Genomic DNA, 21,204 nt, shown 5'->3' with positions numbered 1-21,204 from the left:
AATTTCCAGCACCCACATCAGGTAGCTCACAGTCACCTCCTCTAACTCCAGTTCCAGGGAATCTGAAGCCTTCTTCTGGCCTCCTAGGGTACCAGGCATGCACATGGTGCACATACATATACACAGACACTTGCACACACACATAAAGAATTCCTTAAAACAAAAAAAGAGTAAGTGTCTTTAGGGAATAAAAAGAAACTTTTACTTTCTATTTTTAATCAACAAACTAGGTTTCCCTTTTACAGAGAAAAGTATATGAGGACAGAACTTTACCTGGTCTATATCATGTTGGCTCACTAAAGCCAGCCCACTTCTGAAGTCCAGGTTGGGTTCTGAGGAAAAGGAATCTGGAGAGGAGAGGAGAGGCAGAGTGAGGAGTTCGGCAAGCATGTGTCTACTGCACAGCAGAAGCACCCGCCAGCAGCGGCACATGGCTCAGCTTTGAGCACTGGACACCTGGCACGCACACCCCAGTCCAGGACAGGTCTCAGCCTTCCTGTAGGAGTCTAATGCGTGTTCATCCATCCCAGAGCCATTATGCTCCAGAATAATTTCCCAAGGGCAAAAAGTAAAACACAAAAACAACTGTGTTGATTATTTAGCTCTCCAGTCCCCGACTCCAAGTACTCTGAGACACATAAAATTTAAGGTCACTTGGAGTAGTTAGTGGTGTGCATCCAGTCTAGTTTCTCAGTAGTCTGGATCAACTGAGCCCTAGATTTTAGGGCCTTTCTGGGAAATAAAACAAGACCTTGCTGCAAAACAAACAAACAAACAAACAAATGAAAATAGAAAGAAGTAGCTGGCTTTTCAGGGCTGAAAACTGTAGATGCATTCCTGGCTCATTTGTTTTGAGAGCAGCTTACCTTGTAGTCTTCTGCTTTTAAATAAAGTCCTAGAGGCAAACAAGGAATCTTGGGAATCCGTTGGAGTGCAGTGTAACAAGTAGTACTCCAGGTGGCGGCAAAGATAACAGCAGAGGTCTCTATGATAACTGGAGTCAGATTAAAGAAGAATCTCATCACGTGTATTTTACAAACCAGTTTCCAAGGGGGAGAAGGAAGAGCCTGTGCTTGATTATGCACCATGACCGCTCTCACAGACAGGGATGAAGTTCCACTGAACATGCTTCCAGAAGGAGCTCCAATGTGAACCACGGCAGGCGAGGCCCACAGCCTGCTGTGCCAGCAGCCTCTTGCCACACAGAAAGCATCTGCAGTGCAGAGTCATAGCACTCTAGAAAGTGAGAATAAAAATAACAATATGGAACTACTCCAGATGTTCACTGGGCAAAAAAGAGAGGCCACTAAACAATAATTATGTCCTTTCCAGAATGGTTTTGGTAACTCAAAGGAAGCACTGCCACACTTTAAGGTCTGCACTCTGGGCTGTGGTTACAGAAGGATACAGGAACAGAGGGACAGCAGCTTGGCACGATTATTGATCAGTTTCACCAGGCGCCGTCTCGCCAAGACACACTTCTGTGCAGTAGAGATTTTATCAACACCAGCAGGCATCACAGACTGGCACAACTAAGTAAAAGAAAGTATAAATTATAACGACTTAAACAAAATAATATACTATGAACAGGCCATTATATAAGAAACTGTGGGAAACACTCAAATGTATTTATAATAGCTTTGTGGACAAGTTTATCATCCAAAACCTGAGGAGTTAAAGAAGCAGTCAATTCCCACATACCTGCTGTCTTGAAAATCTGTTGACAGACAGACAGCTGCCAACCCACAAGTGTCCCACCAGCCCTTTCAAAAGCAGTAGATAAAAAGAGTGGCATGAATTGTCAGTTAGCTTCAGGAGAAAGTAGAATGGTGGATATGTCCAGACATGAAGTGGTCAGGACTGACATGGAACTCAGTACTGATGTGGGAAAGTCCCTTCTGTTTTGTGTTGATTTCATTCGTTAATAGAGAAACTGCCTTGGCCCATTTATAGGCCCGCCCTTAGGTGGGTGGAGTAGACAGAACAGGAAGAAGGAAGTGAGGTAGATGGCTCAGACAATTGCCCCGCCTCTCCTCTCTGAGGCAGACCGCTGTGCCTCTCCTCAGGGAGACAGTCGCCATGAAGCCAGCCACCAGGACAGACGTGCTGAATCTTTCCTGGTAAGCCATCACTTTGTGGTGTTACACAGATTATTAGATATGGGTTAGTCAAGATGTGAATAAGAGGCTGAAACTAATGGGCCAGGCAGTGTTTAAATGAATACAGTTTGTGTGTTGTTATTTCGGGGCATAAGCTAGTAAGGTGGCCAGGAGTGGGGCAGGATGAAAAGCAGGCCTGCCCGCAGCTCCCCACTACAAGTACAACATGAAGATGCTGAAGACAGACCAAGTTCTACTGCAAAAACATTTGCAATAGGAAGCCCCATTTCTCTGCAGCTTTGTAGAGATTGTTGGAAGCTCTTTACAGGGGCAGTTACCCTCCCATTTTCTTAAGAAGCAGATACTTGGCTGTTTCTGAAATCAAGAGGTCCATGCTTCTGTGGTACATACAAAGGAAAGTAAGTGCAGATCCTTTAGTAGCACTGAGTCTATCTTCTTTACTCCTGAGCCCAAGCCTCATACCTGGGCCCTTGTTGGTACAGCAATGACTTTTCAAGCCCCACAGCTCATTACAAGGTTCATACCTCTTTTATCTCATCGGGGGGAAGTTGCTCTACATTCTGTAGCTTGTTGAGACTGCGTCGGTGGCTGTCATAATAGCTAAAGAAATCACTGGCACTCTGTTTCAGCAGGTAGACAATAATGCCCAAGCCAGCAGGGGCGCCATATGGAACCACTGGAACCTGGGTATCTAATAGATAAGAGAAAACAGTGTTCCACTTATACACATGGTTCTATGGATTCCATTTGTTTGCTTTAAAAGGGGAGAACATAGAATGCAGTCCTCTTCTAACCAACAATTTACACAGTGAGTGGGGAACTCACAGGGGTCAGCATACCTGGAGTTCAATGGATGAGCCTCACCCTGGGAAAACAACCTTCTATGAGTTTAAGTCATCTGTAAAAATTACAGGTGCTCTATAATTTAGGTCATGTAGGCTATGATTAATAACAACCCAAGACCACAGTTAAACAACCACTGCGTGAGCTGGAGAGGACGGTTCAGGGGCGAAAAGCACTGCTGCTACTCTTCCAGGGGTATCCATTTCAGCTCCCAGCACCCACATAGTGGCTCACACTGCCTTCTGATGCAGAAGATCTGATTCTCTCCTGGCCTCCAAGGCAGTGCACACAAATTGGTACAGGCAAAAACACCCATGCACATGAAATAAAAGCGATCTTAAAATTAATAAATAAATAAACATCCCTGCTAAAACACAAGTAATTAAGGGCTACTGTAGTCAGGTACATAATCACCACTGGAGTCCTTGAGAAGGTAAGAATACAGCTAGTGGGCACCCTTTATTAGGCGAGAATCAAGGCTTTATAAAAATTGCACACCCACCCAAATATACAAACCACATATACTTTTCAAAGGCTTATGTATATGAGTGTTTTGGCCTTCATGTATAAATGTTGCACATTCATGCCTATGGATGGTGCTTGGTGCTGGTGACTGAACCTCATCCTCTTCAAAAACAGTTAATGTGTTATCAGCTGCTCAGGGCCCCAGTCCCAAACCATAAACACACGCACGCACGCACACACACACACTTTTAGGGGTTCTTGACCCAAAGTGAAACAACTTGCACCCCACTCAATGGTTGCAGTTACAAGTATTTTCCTCTAATCTGCACTGTTCTGGTTGCTGAACTGACAGCTTTAAGTCATTCTTCCAAAGAAATACTTGAAAAATTAACTGGATTCCATCTTAACCTGTCTCACTACAACAGCTCCCTCTGGGTGCAAAACACAGCAACTTACCTTTTACTTGGCTGCTTTTTAGTGAGGGTGCAAAGGAACAGTTTAGGAATAGCCTGAGCTACAAATTAGGTTTAAGAATAGCCTGGGGTAAATAGGAAAACACTGTCTCAAAGAACAGAAAGAAGTCACTGGTGAGTGACTTTAAATCAAAGAGGACAGGATTCCTAATATTCTATACCCAAACTAGTTAAACTACCTGGACTTCCTGCAGCAAATAAGACTTCCCTGGAAATCACCAACTTCCATCATCGCTAGACCATGCATCCGACAAGCTCTGTCTTTTGTGTGATCCACAGGATGGTAACCTGACCTTCGCTACTGGCTTGTGAAGACAACAGAGGCTAAGTCAGCCTACCTAGCACCTAAAAGTTTATCATGTGGGACTGGAGAGATGGCTCAGAGGTTAAGAGCACTGGCTTGCTCTTGCAGAGGTTCTGAGTCAATTCCCAGCAACCACATGGTGGCTCACAACCATCTGTAATGAGATCTGGCCCCCCCCCTTCGGAAAGTGTATATATAAAAAATAAAATAAATTAAAAAAAAAGTTTATCATGTGATGACAAAAATGTGGAGCATACACGATTCACTTAGACACTGAATCACTGAATTCAGCATGAACTGGCTCAGCATACAAAGCTAACTTACTGAGTGATCATACATTCCACCCAGCTAGCTTCCTCTTCAATTCTAGGGGCTTTATTGGGGGGTTTCTGGTATTATTTAAAACTACACTCTCTTACATGGCTTTTCTAGTTTTAGCCTTAAAAATCTAAAGACTTTCCTTATTCTCTGTGCTTCCGGCCTCACACACAGATCTAAGATGGTACCCCCAACACTTTCTTTAAAAAGTCATTTTAAACCAGGTGGTGTTTCACACACCTTTAACCCAAGCACACAGGAGGAAAAAGCAGGTGGATCTCTGAGTTTGAGGCCAGCCTGGTCCATAGAGTGAGTTCCAGGACAGTTAGGGCTATACTGAGAAACTCTGTCTCGAAAAACAAAAAAAAAAAAAAAACGGTGGGGGGAAAGTTATTTTAAAAATTTCCCATTAGTAACTCATCAAGAATAAACTGTGTCTCATTGGAGGCAAGATGCAGAGCTGCATCCTACTCCTAAAGATGCTGTTCCTCAGATACAATAAACAAAAACCCCGGCTCACCTTGCCGTGGTCCATCTCTGTTAATGGTCTCTGAAAGGCTAGGGGTGAAGAGACACACAACATTCTGGAAGGTAGGGGAGCTCTGTAGCATGAGTGACTGGCAATATTCCATTACATTGGCACAAATCTACAATGAAGAAAAGGAATGACTAAAATGTTAGCCTAAAAATTCCCCAAAGTCACAAAAATTTAGACTGCAGAACAAGGTCATAAATCAGTATGTAAAATTACATACAACTGTTATTTTTATCAAAATTTCCCAAACCATAAAACTCCAGGTCCAATTTTCTTCCCTTCTTACCTGCTGCATGGCCAGCTCAATCTCATCTTTCTTGTTCACCCGATCTCCCTCCACATTATCATCCTGAAATTTAAACTGCCGCAGTCGGTCAGAGCCACCAAAGCGGCTCAGCAGTCCTAAGCACTGGCGCTAAGGAAGAAAGACACACTGTTCACTCCGGGATGAAGGAATTTAACGTTAGTTACCTCATTTTACTTGAGGTAGAAGGGGGAAAAAATCAGTGGGGAGTGGAATTATTCTTGAAATCATCTGATAGCTTATTTCCTACTAAGACAACTAAGGCAAGCTTGCTAAAATTCACCGTTTTTCAAAGGCAATTTTTCCCCACAAAAGATCCCCAATATAACCTAAATGTCTCTTGAAAGCCGGGCGGTGGTGGCGCACGCCTTTAATCCCAGCACTCGGGAGGCAGAGGCAGGCGGATCTCTGTGAGTTCAAGACCAGCCTGGTCTACAAGAGGTAGTTCCAGGACAGGCTCTAAAGCCGCAGAGAAACCCTGTCTCGAAAAAACCAAAAAAAAAAAAAAATTCACTAATCCTTTCTGAGACAGTTATAAAAAGAAATACAAATTAATGAACAAATGCAAATGCAAACTGCATTACGAAGGTAATGACAAGACGGTCAGTAGCAAACCCCATAGTCTTACCAGGACTCAAACTTAAAGGTGTGACTCTATTTTCTGGGGACTCCCTGAGAGGTTAGGAATTTACAGGCAGACAACATGCAAGTTTAAGGGCCTGGATGGCTCCTCAGCAGGTAAAGGCCAAGCCTGACAACCTGGGCTTGACCCCTGGGGCCTATGTATAGGAGGACAGACTCCCTCTCATAAGTTATCCTCTGACCTTCAGGTGTACACAATGACACATGTGTGTGTGCATATACCAACACAATAAAGTAATAATTTTAAGAATTTAATGTAAATATTGCCAGCTTAAGTACTTTCCCCTGTGTTTTCTACTTTTACAGATAAAACAGACCTGTTCCAATATTCCCAGAGGCCACCTAAAAGGTCTTTTTCTCCCTTTTGATGAAAAAAAGGACAAAGGTGAAAACTGGGGGGGGGGGGTATGTCCTTCTGGAAAGTTATTTAATAATATTATGTCAGAACATACCATGTATGTGTACCTAAACTCAATTACACCACACACGTAATGTGAACAGCACATGAGTCAGGACCAGAGCTTCACATTCAGTGCCTGCACATGCTAGAAATGCACTCTTCTTTTTTAAAAATAGATTATGAAATGGTAACTGGTTAAGAAGATTATTAAATAAAAACAGAATGCAAAGTCTTATATGTAATTATTTTATAGCTAGTAAGAGGAGACAATGTTTAGGTCAAAGCAGACCAGTAGGCTCTTAAAAAGCCTTTGATAAAATAACTAATTGATGAACTAATAAATTTCAGTATGCTAAAAGATTATATGCACGAAGAATTTTGGGATAAACTAGTAATAATACACACACACACACACACACACCAACTTTTTTTTTTGAGACAGGGTTTTTCTGTAGCTTTGGAGCCTGTCCTGGAACTAGCTCTTGTAGACCAGGCTGGCCTTGAGTCACAGAGATCCATCCACCTGCCTCTGCCTCCCAAGTGCTGGGACTAAAGGCGTGTGCCACCACCACCGGGCAACTTTTAAAAAGGCAAAGCACTTAGTAGATGAAGGCAGGAAGATCAACAGTTCAAGGCCAGACTGCCTCAAAAAGTCTGCCCCAGAGCAGGAGGGTAGGGTCAGCTGTCAACTGTAGGAAAACAAAATGCCGGAAAAAAAAAAAAAAAAAAAAAGTGACTTTGTAGATCCAGCATTGGAAGCAAAGGAATAAGAACTGCTGCAAGTTCAAGGCCAGCCTCGTTCACACAGAGAGTTCCAGGTCAGCCAGGGCCACACAGCAAAAACCAACCAACCAAACAAACAAGATAGTAAACTTAACAGTTGCTCATAGCTTACTCATCAACAACATTTAATCATAATAACAAAACACTGAACATTAATATAAAAACCCTGTGGTACAGTTGTGTTAAAGCTTTAGCAGTGTGTTCCAGGAGACACTGGAAGAAGAGCAGTAGAAAGTCAGAAGGTGATTCTGGGAACATCAAGTAACTGAATGACACAGGTCATTCAGAGTCATCAAAGGACCCATGAAACAGCGGAAAGGGCAGCTCTAGTCTAGGGGGCAGCATCTTAAAATGACTATTTCAAGAAATAAGTCAGTTACCTGAAATCTTCCAATGTGTCCCTGGAGCTCCATTAAGGATCCTTCATTAACGTCAACATCAAGTTCACTTAACATACCTGTAAAACATGGACTATGTGTAATGTAGTCTAGTGTTTAAATAAAAGCACTATAGAGTGCTTCTGGAATTTATATCCTCTACATGCAGGAGCAGATTCCTGCCATCAAAGTTTGGAGAAACAGAATTTTCCAAAGACTGAGCATCTTTCATAGATTAGCAACACTAGCACAAGGGCATTCACACAACCTAAAACTACGAAGGTACTTTCAAAAGTATTTTTTAACAGTTTAAGAAAAACCTTTACTTAAAACTTTCAGGAGAAGAAGGAGGGGAAATTGTGGTCAGTATGTAAAATAAATGAAAAAAATCCAAAAGGAAAAAAAACCTTCAAACTTTCTAAAATCAGAAATCAGTACTTCCTAATAAGCAATGAGAGCTTAGACTTACAAGATGAATGAACTTTAACCCTCCTCCTCCTAACAATGAAGCGGAGGAGGAGCTAACTTATGCCATAAATACAAAGGAGAATAAGCTGCAGGACAAGCTCTGTGCCTCAGCTCTGGACCTGGCTTCTCCCTCGGAAGCAGCACGGAGGAAAGAGAATAAATTCGCAGAACACTTGCAGACCCCTAAGCATACTGAGGAGTTAAGACTTGGGAAAATCAGGAGGAGGCCCTTGCAATACCTGCACTGCACTGTGGGGTGTGGTAGAGGCAAGAAGGGGGACTGTCCTGGAGGCAAACTCTGACCTCCACCGCTGAGAAGACAGACCCCGAGTCTCCTCAGAGCAGCAAGGTTCCAAGAATTCTGAGGAACTGCACCCAGCCTTAATCCACTCTCCCACCCAGAGGGCTCAAATACAGACGCAGCCACAGAGAGGCAAAGTGCTGGAGACAGCAGACCAGGGGTTGCCTCACGGAAATAGAGGAAGTGTAGTTAAGTGCACAGGCTCAGAATGCACATTGCCTGGGACTCTGTAACAGTTCCGTGCTTCAGATCCCTCACCTGTAAATAACAACACTAACAGTCCAGCCTCTTGAGAGCCTTGCATACTTGAGTCAACTACCACGCTGGGAAAAGCAGTGCCTAGCACATACCTAAAGAACATGTTACAGGGTCCCAGGCATTGCACGTGCTAAGGGGACAAGCCTCACCACCTGTGCCATCATTCAAGACCAGTGGCAGCATCAAGCAACCTTAAATACGAGGGGGCCCAGTGAATATACCTTCTCCTTCAGAGAAGAGGCCTGCAGTGAAAATTTAAAACGCCAAGACTGACTTTAGGGTGCTGGCTTTAGAATTTACATAGTATAGAAATTATACTTAAGAACAAAAGTGACAAAAAAATTCATCATTTCCTAGCATTTTTCTTAATCATGGCAACCTTTTAATAACTAATTTTTCTATACTCTATCTTATTTTATTTTAGGTTTTTCAAGACAGGGTTTCTCTGTAGCTTTGGTGCCTATCCTGGAACTAGCTCTTGTAGACCAGGCCTGCTTCTGACTCCCAAGTCCTAACATTAAAGGTGTGTGTCACCACAGCCCGACTTAATTTTTTTCTATACTCTTGGAATATTTCTAGAATTAAAAGAAATTCCTCTTATTTCTCTTTAATAAGCAGCCCTGGCTTTCCTGGAACTCGCTTTGTAGACTAGACCTGCCTCAAACTCACAAAGATCCTCCTGACTGCCTCCTGAGTACTGGGATTAAAGGTGTGCACCACCACCCAGCTTTCAATAAGCTTTTAATCCATTAAATCCATGTAAAATTCTCCTAAACCAGCAGAGTAAAGGGTAATGCTGCTCTTGTCATCACCTCTGCATGCTGCAATCCCGGTACATGCAGTGCAGTGTTTGCAAAGCTATTTACCAAATACGGGTAATGAGATCCTGATGCCTTTTAATTATCTCCTTGAACTTTTTGATTATTTTGAGTATATGGTTGATATAAGTATAAACTTATTACTTTAAAGGTAGTTGAATGTCACCGGTACCAAGTTCAATTCAGCCGCATGGTAACTGCAGAGTAATAAAAACCTCTCTCTTCAGTCTGTGCCAGTCTGTAGAGAATTAACTTGCGCTCAACACAAACAACTCACCAGGAAGTGCCGCTTTACTTATGATTCCTGTCAGCAGAGCTAATTCCTGCAAGGAGCCGGCGCTAACATCATGACAGCGCAGAATTGCCTGGATGGTGTCGGAATGTGAAATGAGAAACTGCAGCACCTGAGCAGCCCAAGATGGAGGAGGAAGAGGAGAAAACTGCATCATATGTATAATTCATCTTTTCAACAAGGAATTGTATGCAATAAAGAACGAGAGAAGCAGCTGCTTTCTCAACTTAAACAGCTCATTTCCAACCACACCTTACCACAAAGCTGAACTATTCAAAGTTTGCATATTAACACAGCAGAGCTAGCTGTAGGAGACCATGACTCAGAAACACTGCGTGAAAACACCTATTTTACTTCTTTTGCTTTATTTAAAAGAAATCAAGAGAATTTCATATTAATGGGCATAAAATGGTCACTAAACTCAAGAAGTTACTCTTTGTAAGCCTGACTTGGGTGGCATGCTTCAACCATGACAGCTCTTGTTACTTTTGCTATAGGAAGAACGAAAGCGACAGTAATTCTTCCGTCCAAACTTCTTTCTGCCTTTGTTATTGTCTGGAACATTCCTGAGGCACTAAATCCAATTCCAGGGAAAAGTGGAGGTGTGGGAGTGTGCAGGTAGACGTGGGGGAGGATCACTTAATCTAGTAAACAAGCAGTCAAGGAAACACCGAGTTTAAAGAATGAGCTCAAAGCCATTCTGAGTATGAGAGGATGTCCCTGGGGCTGTTGCAGGGCAAATAAGGCAGCGCTGTAGAAACCACAGCTACTACCTGGGAGGCAACTCTGACTGCAATGTAGGAAGACACAAAATACCAGAAACAAAAGTATCTCATTACCTCATGCTCTTAAAAGAAAATCACATATAAATGATACTTTATTTTATACTTTTTATTTTTGTTGGAAACAGGGTCTCAGAGTCCAAGAAGGCCTTGAACTAGCCACACAGCTGTGGAAGATCTTGAACTCTTGATGGAGGCGGGTCTTCTATCAATCTGTTGATTTCATTGGTTAATTAATAAAGAAAACTCTTGGCCTAATAGGTTAGAAAATAGGTGGGTGGAGTAGACAGAACAGGAAGAAGGAAGTGAGGTAGAAGGCTCAGTCAGATGCCACGCCTCTCCTAAGTTAGGCAGACTGCCTTGCCTCTCCTCTCTGAGGGAGATGCGATGAAGCCAGCCGCCAGGTATCTTTCCCGGTAAGACACCATTCATGGTGTTACAAAGATTGTTAGATATGGGTTAGTCAAGATGTGAGTAAGAGGCTGAAAATAATGGGCCAGGCAGTGTTTAAAAGAATACAATTTGTGTGTTGTTATTTCGGGTGTAAAGCTAGCCCTCCAGGAGCCGGGCGGCGGGAAGCCAGCCCGCAGCCCCTCACTACAGAATGACGAGGTGGCCGCATGGCGGGACACAGCCCCGCCACTCCTTCTACAAACTCTTGATCCTCCTGCCTTACTTCCTAAGTGTTTGATGACAGAAATGTACAGTCATGCCCAGTTTTAGGGGTTTTGTTTTCATTTTGAGACAGAGTTTCACTGCATAGGCCAGGCTAATTCATGATCTATTGCCTCAGCCTTCCTAGCACCGGACTTACAAATACACACTACTATGTAAGGCCTGAGACTCCTCTTTTGTATTTTCTATAGACCTTGTGGTGGTTTGAATGAAAATGGCCCCATAAGCTTGTATGTTTGAATACTTGGTCCCCAGTTGGTGGAACTGTTTAGAAAGAATTAAGAGATATGGCCTTGTAGGAAGAGGTGTGTCACTGAGGGAGGGTCTGGGGGCTTGAAAAGATACACACCATTCCCAGTGTGCTCTCTCTCTGCCTCCTACAAGATGTGAGTTCTCAGCTGCTCCTGTGGCCAGGCCTTTGCTCTGCCATCCTGGACTCTAATCCCCTGAAACTGCAAGCTCAATTAAACACTCTTTTTTAAGTTGCCTTGGCCTCAGTCATGTGTTTGCCAAAGCAAAAGAAGTGGTGCACACCTTTAATCCCAGCACTCAGGAGGCAGAGGTAGGCGGATCTGAGAGTTCGAGGCTAATCTGGTCTACAAGAGCTAGTTCCAAGACAGCTAGGGCTGTTCACAGAGAAACTCTGTCTCAAAAAAAACAAATAAAAAAATAAGAAAGAAAAGAAAAAGAAAAATGAAAAGCAACCAAGACCGGCCTACTATACCCTCTCTCTAAAATACATCTTAAATGTCATCTTATTCCTATCAGGATAACTGCTTACTTTTCTACAGGAACAAATTTCAATCTCTTGTTTTCCATCTCAGGATTCTACTAAGCAGCTACAATGTTCATTCACACAAGATTACAAAAGCTGGTCAGATGCTCTATACTCTGCTTTGCCACTAACAGGATGGACATGACTTCACGTGAGCTTTCCATCTACAGAATCTCTGCGTTTCTAAATGGGGGTTCTGCATTAGTGACTTCTGTACAAGTGTTCACCTTACCTGTCCTGCTGCCTGCAAGTGCTGGGCTATACTTGATGTGAGGATGACCTGGCATAGCTGGAGGGCTGGAAGAAGAATCTGCCGGTATCGGTCCACGGGCGTTGGGATGAACACTGGGGGGTCTCTCATGCCAAACATGCTTGATTCATTTCAAACAACAAGGAGGGAGCAATAATGCATTTAAGATAGGGTCTTAAAAATTCATTATTATTTATATGCTAAATTATAAAAACTTATATGTTAAAATCTTTAGACAAAATAAAATGGGTGGAACAGAAGCGGAACACAAAGATGCTTTATATAGACAATGGATTCTATGTCAGGATCTAAAAGTATTTAACTCAAAACTCTCTTTACAGACAGAGAAGAGAAATAGTTAACTTTCATGTTTAAAACTTGCAGTTTAGTATCAAAATATCCCTTCTCCTAAATAAGCTTAGAGACTAATTTGCCAATGGATTTTCTTTGAGTTTAAGCAGTAACTAAGCTCACCTTAAGTAACTGTTATTGCTAGGAAGATATACTGACTGCCTATCAATGCTGCCATCCTGTACACTGTGGGAGGGGGAACCAGAGCCCATGGGAAGGCTCAGCTAGTAAAAGTGTTTGTGTGACTTACAAACCTGACAACCCGATCTCAATCCCTAGATCCCACACTGAAAGGAGAGAAGCAACTTCCAAAAGTTGTTCTCAGACCTCCACACACACTGTAGTGCCTGCAAGCCACACACACCCCAAATAAATAAAATTAAATTTAAAAAACCAAACTGAATGATTGAACTGACATCTGCTGAAATACTTGAAACTTAAGGCTGGGCAGTAGTAGTGCATGCCTTTAATCCCAACACTCAGGAGGTAGAGTTTAGGGGGATCTCTGTGAGTTCAAGGACAGCTAGAGATGTTACACAGTGAAACCCTGTCTTAAAAAAAAAACCAAACCAAGCAAACAAACAAACAAAAAAACATCCTGAAACTTTTCTTCTTCGTGATTTTGTTCCTTATACAACCAGGCTAGCCTCAAACTCACAATCCTCCTGCCTCAGTCTCCCAAGTGCTAGTCTTACAAGCAGACATGTACTATCATACCTACCAACAAGATTCAAGTGTATACTATTATATTTTAGAAGGCCCCTGACTAGAAACAAGTATTTATGGAACTCATATAAAATAAGGCTGGCAAGGTAACACGGGCTAACAGAATTCTCACCCTCTCTCTCTCATTGCACACTACTCCTCTGAAATGAAAAGAATTGGTCCCACCCACTTTTACTATCTTGGGAACTTCCACTTACAAGAAAATGACAAAGGCATGCAACACTGCCTAACCCTTAGGAAAATTATCTTTGTGATTTCCATTATTCCCTTACAGTCATGTGGACACTTACCCATGAGGGTCCATCTCTGGGCGCATGTCATATACCTGGCACTGTGCTAGCCTCACAACCACCCCAGACCTTAGGAGCTCCAATGCACCTTGCTGTAACTTAGCCACTCTTGTGAGAAATGCCTGCAAAGTTAAGAAAGGACGCATCAGTGCTGAAATCATGTCCAATGGCCTCAAAGCAACACTCATACACACTCCTTAATAATTACTAATGAGGGGAAATCTTGATTTGCCTATAAAAACACATTATACCTTTCTCCTAAGATATTTTATGGGAACTCAGAGGTAAATATTATACATTTATACTACTGTACATGTATTATTGTTGCAAATCGTACATTATTATTATGAATTATTCAATTCAAATGTAGTTTACGTCAACAGGTCAGTTGGAGTTTGCTGTGCTCACTTCTAGTGTGTCTTTAGTAACTAATCCCATGCGTAGTATATTAAGTATTTAGCAAATATCTAGGAATAAATGGATGAAGAGATAAAGACTCTAAGACTTCCACAATTGTGACAAATGTGAGAAATTTAACATGGAGAAATTGCAACAGATCTGGATGGAAGGAAATGACAAAGTAGACACTACGTTTAAGTTGCTGCTCTCTTCCCATGAACCCTGGCTTTCATGCCACTCTCAGGAGCATCCTGAGTAAGCAAGCAGCAGGATATGACCCTCGAACCTTCTCTGGATAACTCCAGCACACCTCACACACACCAAATGCATTTGTAGCATAAATTCCCAGATGTCAAGCTCTTAAAATAACAACAGTTTATATAACAGAAATACTCAGGGTGCAGCAGTAGCCCAGTGGAAAGCACAGCAGCCTTCCAACACACACCTCCAGGCCCTAAAGACGGCTGCTGACCTGATGCCAATGTCCACAACCCTTACCATTTTGGATTCATAGGTATAAAGAGCCTTTAAGAGAGGAGGCTGTGGAGTCAGCAAGCTCTGCAGAGTACGGTCATCTTCCACCAAGCTATCCACAAGAACCTTCAAATAGCCACTGTTGGAAAGGTACAAGAGCCACTGCTGCTGCTTGTCCACAGAGACAATCCGATCAAGAAGAGCCAGGGCCAGCATCTAAAGGAAGAATGAAATCAAATCAAAGGCCCAATATGTGAATGGCTACCAAACCACCAACAGCCACTGCCTTTACTTGAGGTACTAAGAATGTTTTCTTATAAGAATGTCTATAATAAAATTTCAATGTTTTTTGAAAAATTGGAAACTGTAACTAGAGTCTCAATTTCTTGATATAAAGAGAATTTTCAGTTTCAAATTTTAAATCTGAAGCAAAACCTGTATTAAATATAATTTATACTTTAGCCAAAACCAGGCACTACTTGTTTAAAAGAACAGAAAACTAATTTTTTGAAAATGTATGTGTGCATGCCTGTGTGAGATTACAAGCACCATAAAAGCCAGAAAAGGTATTGGATTCCCTGGAACTGGAGTTACAGACACCTGTGAGCTGCCCAATGGAGGTGCTGGGAGGTGAACGCAGGTCCACTCCAACAACAGTAAGCACTCTTCACTGCCGAGCCATCTCTCCAGCTCCCTGTTCTCTTTTAACTGTAACTTCTAATTCTAAATTTTTATGTGTTAGAGGAATCTTAGAAAAGTATTAAAAATATATGTAAACTAATAAACACAGTTAAACCCATTTTGATCAATTTCCTCCCAGTGTTTTATTCTATATATAAAAGTATTTTAAATTTTTAAGCATAATTGAGGGGTTGCTCTCTAGTTTGTATTTTATCCTATTTCTTAAGTTTTTTTTCCCCCATGGCCTTGAAATAAACCAGGTATTGCTACAGGATTGTCCAGTGGGATGAAATGCTCTGCAGCATGTCATCAGGACGCCACGGTGCTTTACTGAAGGCAAGCTGCCCTCCTACAGTATCATATAAAAGAGAACACAATCATGTCCAGCAGCAGACAGACCAAAGATCTATTAGGCAGGATTTTTGTTGTTTTCTATCCGTGTTGTTCTACTTGCAAACCTCAAACTTAGCATAGGTAATTAAGAAGAAATTCTGAGTTAAGATTCCAAACAATTAAAACACAGAATAACAAAACAGAAGCTACAATCACAGCAGATGAGCAAACTCACTATAAAATAATATAGAAAATAATTCTCCAGCTGTAACGTTCATTTTAAAAGTTGATTCAGTATACACCTTCATAAATGCACAATTCTTATTCAGTAGCAGTTCTAAACAACTGTTATTTTACCCTTCCAATCTCGTGGCCATCACAAGCATCTCGACAGACCACTTCCATGAGGGCAGCACCATAACTTTCAATGATAGCCATATTTTCTCGTTGTAATTTACTAAACACATCTTCAGGGGCTGTCAGCCTTTCCCACATGGTTTTCTTAGCTACAAGGATTAAAATAGAAAAAAAATCCAATAAAAATCAGTTCAGCAACTATATTTCATATCCCTAACAAAAGAAATCCATTACTACATGCATACAAAAGACCAGATCAATGAGTTCAGACGAATGAACTTTAAGAACATATCATGCATGTACACTAATAACACTCATGATATATTGCTCTTTCAGAAAGTAAAATTAATTATGGATCCTAAGAGAACTGATAACTTGTATTTCCCTGCTAATCAATTTGCTTTTATAGTTTGTTGCCATCTTTGAGGATTTGGCTAAGAAGAAACAGATACGATATAGAAAAACTATCACTCAAAAAGGAAAAACAGAAAGTTTTAATCTTTGGGATTTTTTTGTTTTGGTTTGTTTTTTTTTTCAAGACAGGGTTTCTCTGTAGCTTTGGAGCCTGTCCTGGAACTAGCTCTTGTAGATCAGGCTGGCAGCGAACTCACAGAAAGCTGCCTGCCTCTGCCTCCTGAGTGCTGGGATTAAAGGCGTGCACCACCACCGCCTGGCAATCTTTGGGGTTTTTAAAATTTAAATATTTATTAAAACTAAAAACATTATTTATAAGGGCAATTTAAATATATTATCATTGGTAGCATAAACATATATTTCATTAAGAGTCATACAAACCTTATAAAACTTTCATAACCAGCCGGGCAGTGGTGGCGCACGCCTTTAATCCCAGCACTCGGGAGGCAGAGGCAGGCGGATCTCTGTGAGTTCGAGACCAGCCTGGTCTACAAGAGCTAGTTCCAGGACAGGCTCTTAAAAAGCTACAGAGAAACCCTGTCTCGAAAAACCAAAAAAAAAAAAAAAACAAAAAAAAAACTTTCATAACCAAATAAAGCAAATTTTTTATTTCAAACTAATTTCATGATTTTCCTCTTTAGTTTCTGAACTACCATCTTTTTTGTTATTTTTCAAGGCAGGATTTCTCTGTCCCAGAACTTGCTTTGTAGACCAGGATGACCTCAAACTCATAGAGATTCACCTACTTCTGCCTCCTGAATGATGGGATTAACAGCATATGCCACCATGCTCAGGTCTGAACTACCATCTTGAACCAGGCACATAAGACACACTTGTGATCACTGTACAAGACTCTGAGTTTGATTAGCCTGGGCTATACAAAGATCCAATCTGTATAGAAATAAACTGTCATCTTAATGACTGTTTAAGTGTGCTATAGACCTCCACCTAGTGGCTAACTAGTGTTTGCCACTTTGACTAAAGGAATATGAAAAATACTTTTTTAAGAGAAAAATATGGGAGTTATTGGGAATGAATAGTCCCAACTATATCATTTTTTAAAAGAGTCTGATTATTCAAAAAGATTATTTTTCTTGACCTTAAAATACCTGCACACAGGGGCTGTACAGATGGTTCAGAGGTTAAGAGCACTGACTGCTCTTCGAGAGCAGCTGGGTTATCCCAACACTTTACATGGTAGCTCATAACCATATGTAACTCCACTTCCAAGGGATCTGACATCTTCTTCTGGCCTGGGACACACTGTGCACAGATACAACAGATATACATCCAGGCAAAACACCCAACACAGAAAATTTTTTTTATACACACATACACTAAGTAGGCGTTATGCCTCTATAAATCTACCATTGGTTGTTGTTATCTTCTAAGGTACCACACATGAGTGACAGCCACCATAAGAATGAGGAACTGTGCCGGGCGGTGGTGGCGCACACCTTTAATCCCAGCACTCGGGAGGCAGAGGCAGGCGGATCTCTGAGTTTGAGGCCAGCCTGGTCTAACAAGAGCTAGTTCCAGGACAGGCTCTAGAAACTAAAGGGAAACCCTGTCTCGAAAAACCAAAAAGAATGAGGAACTGTATTAAAGGGTTGCAGTATTAGAAAGGCTTGGAACCACTGCCTTAATGAAGAAATACTACCTTGAATTTATGTAAAACAATCTTCACACTAGTATAAAATACACATAAACTACAGATAAGCATTTGTACTAGGTAAGACCAGTTTATAACGGCCATGAAAAATCTATTAAATAAAACTGCATACTGCTTTATATGGGAATTCTACCATAAATCTTCCTCTTGAAAAGGAGAGACATATGAGAATTTTGAGACAGTATTTCTGTGATAATAAAAATTAGAATTTTTATGCCTATGAGTAAGGAAACTGTTTAAAAGTTATGTTCTTACTATAGAGCCATTTTATAAGACTTCAGTAAGAACGCACTGTGGTGCAAGAAGAGACACTGAACAACTCTACAAACAGTATACTGCAGTTCAAGTATATAAAACTAAGATCAAGCCGGGCGGTGGTGGCGCACGCCTTTAATCCCAGCACTCGGGAGGCAGAGGCAGGCGGATCTCTGTGAGTTCGAGGCCAGCCTGGTCTATAGAGCTAGTTCCAGGACAGGCTCCAAAGCTACAGAGAAACCCTGTCTCGAAAAACAAAAAAAAAAAAAAAAAAAAACTAAGATCACCTTAGACTCTTAAAAACTAAACATACACCCCAGCTTTATAGCAATGTAATGGTTATGTCAAGATTACTAATTGTAGTTGTACTGAGTCAAAAGATAGAGAACTGACTTAGGTTATCATCTTAAAAAGAGAACAGACAAGATGAGAAATCAATCTAACTTTACCAGCTTCTAATGTGTCTGGCTCATCTGGGTCTCTGGGCAATCTGTAAGTAATAAAGTAGAGAGCCGTACAGGTGAGTCCTTACACGCTGGAAAACCCACCACCTAGGAAGACAAAAACATGCAGTCAAATGAAAACTTCTTTACCAATCAAATTCAGAACAAAATCATAAGTACAGAAGATGTAGATAGAAAAACCTGTCTTCAAATAAAGTCTAGCAGTTTCTTCAATATGATGTGAAGTGAAGAATCTCCAATAGAAGCAAAACCCATTGGCCGGTTCTCTGCTGCAGGAGGTGAGGTCAAAGAACTGTCAAGCATGAATGCGTAATGGGCCTCGCCAGGTCCTGAGACCAGTGGCTGCTTCTGTTCTGTGCGTACAGCCTGGCTAAGGTGAGCGGTCAGGGTGAACACAGCACCGGCCACCACTGGCATTAACTCCTGTGCTGCTTCATCATCCAGCACCTGAAAGTGCCAAGGGGATCAGAGTGAGACCCAGCATTCATCATACCTGTCAACAAGCCTCACACACACTAGGCTTTTCAACTACCTTAACGATACAAGAACTAAGCCAGTCAGCAGTGGTGCACACCTTTAATTACAGCACTCAGGAGGCAGAGGCAGGCGGATCTCTGTGAGTTTGAGGCCAGCCTGGTCTACAGAGCAAGTTCCAGAACAGCCAAGTTACACCATGAAACCCTGTCTCAAAATAAACAAACAAATAAATAAAAACAAAAAGAATGTAAGAACTAGTCAAAAGAAAAATATTAAACAACTGTATGTAACTAATTCTTATCAGAATTCCATGCAGATGTTCTTGCTCTGAAATACACACTCATGGTCTTCACCACTGGGATCATAATCAGTATTTCAGCAGTGGGATCTGCCCATGCCTCTTTTTACAAAGCTTCCTGAATGGTTATGTAAGGCTCTAGCTCATAGCTCCTACTGTACAGAATTCACCTTTCTCAAGGAAAGCTTTCACATCTGTATTATAAACTCTAGTTTGCTTCTAATCTAAAACCAAGAAAAAAATTATATTTACTTAAAGGCAAACGCATATACCTATACTACACACTCATACATATAAATCTTTAGTCATATAAAATAACTTAGAAAGTAAATCACCTTATCATGTACATCTTGTAAAATGTCACGGATAATCAGCTGTCTATCTTCTGCCTGGATGAGCTCCTGAGGACAAGCGGTCAGTATAACCTCTACCAGCTGCCTCCATGACTCCAGCGCGTGTCGCTTTGCATGCAGACACTGCAGCAACTTGTTTCTTCCAACAACATACTGAAGGATAGTGCTGATTTCCTAAAGCCATAAATATTGAAACCAGTTAACACACAGGGACACAGTACCTGTTTTAAACAATTTCCTATTTTTAATACTGTCATTTATTCAGAAAATTTACTTAAATTACATTTATTAATAAGTAATATTGTGTAACCTTTAAAATTTCAATATTAAAAAATTACAAAAAGACAAAAGATTCCATGAAAGTTTAATTCTATTTCATTTGTTGTGTGTGTTTGCCACAGGAGAAGTGCAGGGTTCAGCAGACAACTTCTGGGAGTACATTCTTTTCTTCTATCATGTGCGTTCTGGAGAGCAAACTCAAGTTGTCTAGCTTGACAACAACTTGAGTCTGATTACTAAGTCATTTCACTGGCCCTCCATGAGAGAGAGCTTAATGTTCAAGTAGTTTACTAATCACATATGCATTTATTGCTTTTTAAGCAAGCAACTTAAGTAGTATAAATAGCCAAAAGTGTCAAACAGAGCTTACCTCCATCAGCAGAGGCCTCTGTCCTATGGCTGCCATACCCTGAAGAGCATTGACTTCAGCTACGAGAACCCTATGAAGAAGCTAAGTAATTAGTGAAAAAGAGAAAAACAATATCATCAGATGTCAGTAGGATAATACGCAGCAATTACCATAAACCACCCTAACTGGAAAAGGCCCGGGTATCTCTGGACATAGTATAGCAGCGGTACAGTCCAATGTGCACAAACACATTAGCCACCCCCCTCCTTCCACAAAGCAGCACCAAAGGGACCCGGGCAGCAATTTGATGCTGGGTGACTCAGTATGGTTCGCACTTTGCTGAGAATGTCACCATTCACTTGGTAGAAAACTAAACAGTGAAAACTACTTTGTAGTCTTAGCTGGGTGGGAAAATACCTAAAGGAAAGTCGATGAAACCTCTTAAAGAAAAGTAGGGGTGTTTATTGAGTTTTATTCCTCACTATTAGACAAAATAGCCCAATAAGCTAATATCAGAAATCAGTTCCATGAAAGAATGAAAATACACACACACACAATCACACTTTCCCAACAGTGGAAGTCTGACACACTGCTACTGACATTCTTTGACGGAACCCTCACCTTGACATTGCAGATCGTCTGTCCCCGTAAATTCTTGTGCTCACAGTTGGCAATGACTTGCTCAATCTGAGCACGGTCAAAAAAATCCAGCTGCAAAGGTTCAGGAATCTCCTGACTGAAGTCAATCGAATCAAGAATACTTAGAATCTTTCGACGGACTAGAAACAAGAAGGAAATGAGCTGTACTCAAGGCACAGAAGAGAGACTAAACCACCATACAGAGCTCAC

At 41.4% G+C, this 21,204-nt stretch overlaps 1 protein-coding gene across 1 annotated transcript in view; it reads right to left on the bottom strand.

Moving 5' to 3' along the window:
- The window catches only part of Nup205 (nucleoporin 205), a 70,609-nt gene that overhangs the window by 1,117 nt on the left and 48,288 nt on the right, over positions 1 to 21,204 (bottom strand). Inside the window, 18 exon segments of the mRNA XM_038319416.2 lie at positions 274 to 347; positions 867 to 985; positions 1,399 to 1,532; positions 2,645 to 2,811; positions 5,044 to 5,170; positions 5,345 to 5,473; positions 7,568 to 7,644; positions 9,687 to 9,813; positions 12,166 to 12,304; positions 13,551 to 13,672; positions 14,448 to 14,639; positions 15,795 to 15,943; positions 18,585 to 18,612; positions 18,614 to 18,684; positions 18,779 to 19,046; positions 19,710 to 19,901; positions 20,377 to 20,457; positions 20,977 to 21,134. Coding sequence (XP_038175344.1) covers positions 274 to 347; positions 867 to 985; positions 1,399 to 1,532; positions 2,645 to 2,811; positions 5,044 to 5,170; positions 5,345 to 5,473; positions 7,568 to 7,644; positions 9,687 to 9,813; positions 12,166 to 12,304; positions 13,551 to 13,672; positions 14,448 to 14,639; positions 15,795 to 15,943; positions 18,585 to 18,612; positions 18,614 to 18,684; positions 18,779 to 19,046; positions 19,710 to 19,901; positions 20,377 to 20,457; positions 20,977 to 21,134 — 2,354 coding nt within the window.

Source organism: Arvicola amphibius, chromosome 2 (genome assembly GCF_903992535.2).
Source record: "Arvicola amphibius chromosome 2, mArvAmp1.2, whole genome shotgun sequence".
Classification (NCBI taxonomy): domain Eukaryota; kingdom Metazoa; phylum Chordata; class Mammalia; order Rodentia; family Cricetidae; genus Arvicola; species Arvicola amphibius.
Note: the sequence above shows the minus strand (reverse complement) of the source record. Positions and strands in the feature narration are given on the sequence as shown.